At 38.1% G+C, this 2,572-nt stretch overlaps 1 protein-coding gene across 1 annotated transcript; it reads right to left on the bottom strand.

The window, feature by feature from the left end:
• Positions 1-603: 603 nt before the first annotated feature.
• LOC141655589 (uncharacterized) lies at positions 604-1,934 on the bottom strand. Its single transcript, XM_074462660.1, has 2 exons — positions 1,920-1,934; positions 604-1,347 (listed from the first exon to the last, which is right to left on the bottom strand). Exons 1-2 carry the CDS (start codon positions 1,932-1,934, stop codon positions 604-606), a joined length of 759 nt encoding a protein of 252 aa, XP_074318761.1.
• Between the last annotated feature and the right edge of the window lie 638 nt (positions 1,935-2,572).

Genomic DNA, 2,572 nt, shown 5'->3' with positions numbered 1-2,572 from the left:
TTAAGAAACTCCCAATTAACCGAGTCAAAAGCTTTCCTGATGTCCACCTTTATGAGGCATCTAGGGGTTAGTCTATCCCTGCTGTACTTAGCAGTAAGCTCATGAGCCAGAACAGAGTTATCAAACACTTCCCTATCCTTCACAAATGCTGCTTGTTCCCACCCAATCAAGTCTGGAAGCACATCTTTTATCCTATTTGCAAGCATTTTGCTAATGACCTTGTAAAAGGTAGTGCAGCATGATAGAGGCCTATACTCTGTGACAGAGGCAGGGGTCTCACACTTAGGCACCAGCACTAACAAGGTCGAGTTAGCAGCTTTAGGGAGCTTACTCTTAGCAAATAACTCAGCTACATCCTCCTTGAAGTCAGTCCCCACAACTTTCCAGGCATCAATGAAAAACCCAGAATTGTAATCATCCACCCCGGGGCTCTTATGCCTATTAATGGATCTAAGAGCATCCATCATCTCCTTATCAGTAAATGGCTGCTCAGGGAGTTGTTGTTAAGCCTCTGTTAAAGTCCCAGTGTCAAACAAACCATGACGCAGGGGTTGAACATCAATAGTAGACCCAAAGAGGTCTTTGTAAAAGTTTGTGAAAGCTTCAGCAATCTCCTGCTGCCCAGTACAAATGTTCCCCCTCAGCATCCTTAATGACCCCAATAGAGTTCCTAGCTTTTCTTTCAGCAATCTTAGCATAAAAATATCTCGTATTGGTATCAGACAAGTTAGTATGCATCACCTTGGCACGCTGCTTTAGGATACTCATCTCAACTTTCCTCAGAGCCACATAAGACTGGGTTAAGGCATTGACCTTATCAGCCAACATGGAGTTCATATAATCACCCCCAAGCTGGGCTTGACAAGATAGTAACTCATCCTTAACAGCTTTCACCCTATCACTTATCCCACTAAACTCCTTTCTATGGACCTCCTTTAAGCCATTCTTCACCTGCTTAAACTTTTGTAAAAGAATACTAATTTTTACCCCATGAAAATGGCTATCCCAGTACTTTTGCACACAAGGGTAGAATTTTTTGGACTTAGACCAACTCTCAAGGTATTTAAAAGCATTCCTTTTATTATGAACCCCATTCTGGACCTGAACCCACACGGGGGAGTGATCAGACACTCCAGCAGGAAGGAAACAGGCAGTAGAATATATAGTATTTAGCCAGTTTGAATGGCCAAGGATCATCTCCAACTTAGCCCATTTCAGATGACCACCCTGCCTATTAGACCAAGTGTAGGAAAACCCAGTAGCAGGAAGGTCAGATAAGCCACAAGCCTCCAGACAGTCCCTGAACTCCTCGATATCCCCATAATGCACCTGGTCACTCCCTAGTCTCTCCTCAGCAGTGAGAGTGATAAGTCCATTTTATATACACTATAACCCCATATTTTAGCTCTATTTTACATGCTAATTTGCACTAATCTTAGTGTTATTGAGCTAATATTGTATTCTAGTTGTATTTGCATAGTTTGTCATATTTTGTAGGTATTTGAGCTTTTAGGAGCATAATTCTACATAATTTGCAAACACTAGAAGCAAGGCTAAATACAAGAGCATGATGGACCAACCAAGAGATGTTACATGGATTTGCATGTATAAAGATATGGGATTAAAATGAAAATGCAAAATAAGGTCTTATGCAAAGTCAAGCCCAAGATTTGAAGTCCAATTAAGGTGGAAACTTTGGATGCTTAGTGATGCTTTGGATTCTAATATCACATTTAACCAAGTGAATTATGATGGAATTAGTGGCTCACTTAGGATTCCTTTGGTAATTAATCAAGCAATTAAGAGAAAATATTTGGGGTTGACCCCTTGTATTTATACTAAGTTTCACCCCTCATCTCCTATATAAAGGGTGTAAACTTCAACACTTGGACACACCTTTTACATATCTTCTTACACACCATTTTACACACCATCTTTCTACACACTTTTACATAGAAATTCTCTCTAAATTTAGTAGTTAGTTTAGTTGAGTTTAGATTTACTTTATGTTATTTACATTTCCTATTTACATTACAAGTTATAAAACAATTTACATTTACAAGTTATTTATATTACTTGTATTGTTCTTCCATTTCCATTTCCAATTGCAAGGTAATTTCTTATTCATATTTTCATTATGTTTGCCATTTCATTTATCAATAGTTTAATTTACATTTCTACCATGTTAGAGTAGTTGCATTTGTCTAAGGAATAAGGGGAGCGATGCATGTTTAAGTAATATGTAAATGTCAAAATGAGGATAAGTTAATATTGTCTAATTGTTTCTATCACATGTTTGCACCTTAATGTTTAATCTTTGTTTAAAGGTCTTATTCATTGATTAAGTTGGTTCATTCGTTCTAAAAGTCGAGAGGCATGGAATTGAATTAGACTAAGCATGTGTAGTAGGACGACCTAGTCATGGATGAGAGTTTCTCTAGGACCCGGTCTATGGTTGACACTAATATCGTAAGGTTGGTGTCTTTAAGCCTAAACATTTATCGTAAAATCAACTTCCTAACTTGACATGAACAATTACATAATTAGCATGTGTGACCCGACCTCCCTAGAT

The sequence above is a fragment of the Silene latifolia genome, chromosome 5 (assembly GCF_048544455.1).
Source record: "Silene latifolia isolate original U9 population chromosome 5, ASM4854445v1, whole genome shotgun sequence".
NCBI lineage: Eukaryota > Viridiplantae > Streptophyta > Magnoliopsida > Caryophyllales > Caryophyllaceae > Silene > Silene latifolia.
This window is presented reverse-complemented; position numbering and strand designations above follow the sequence as displayed.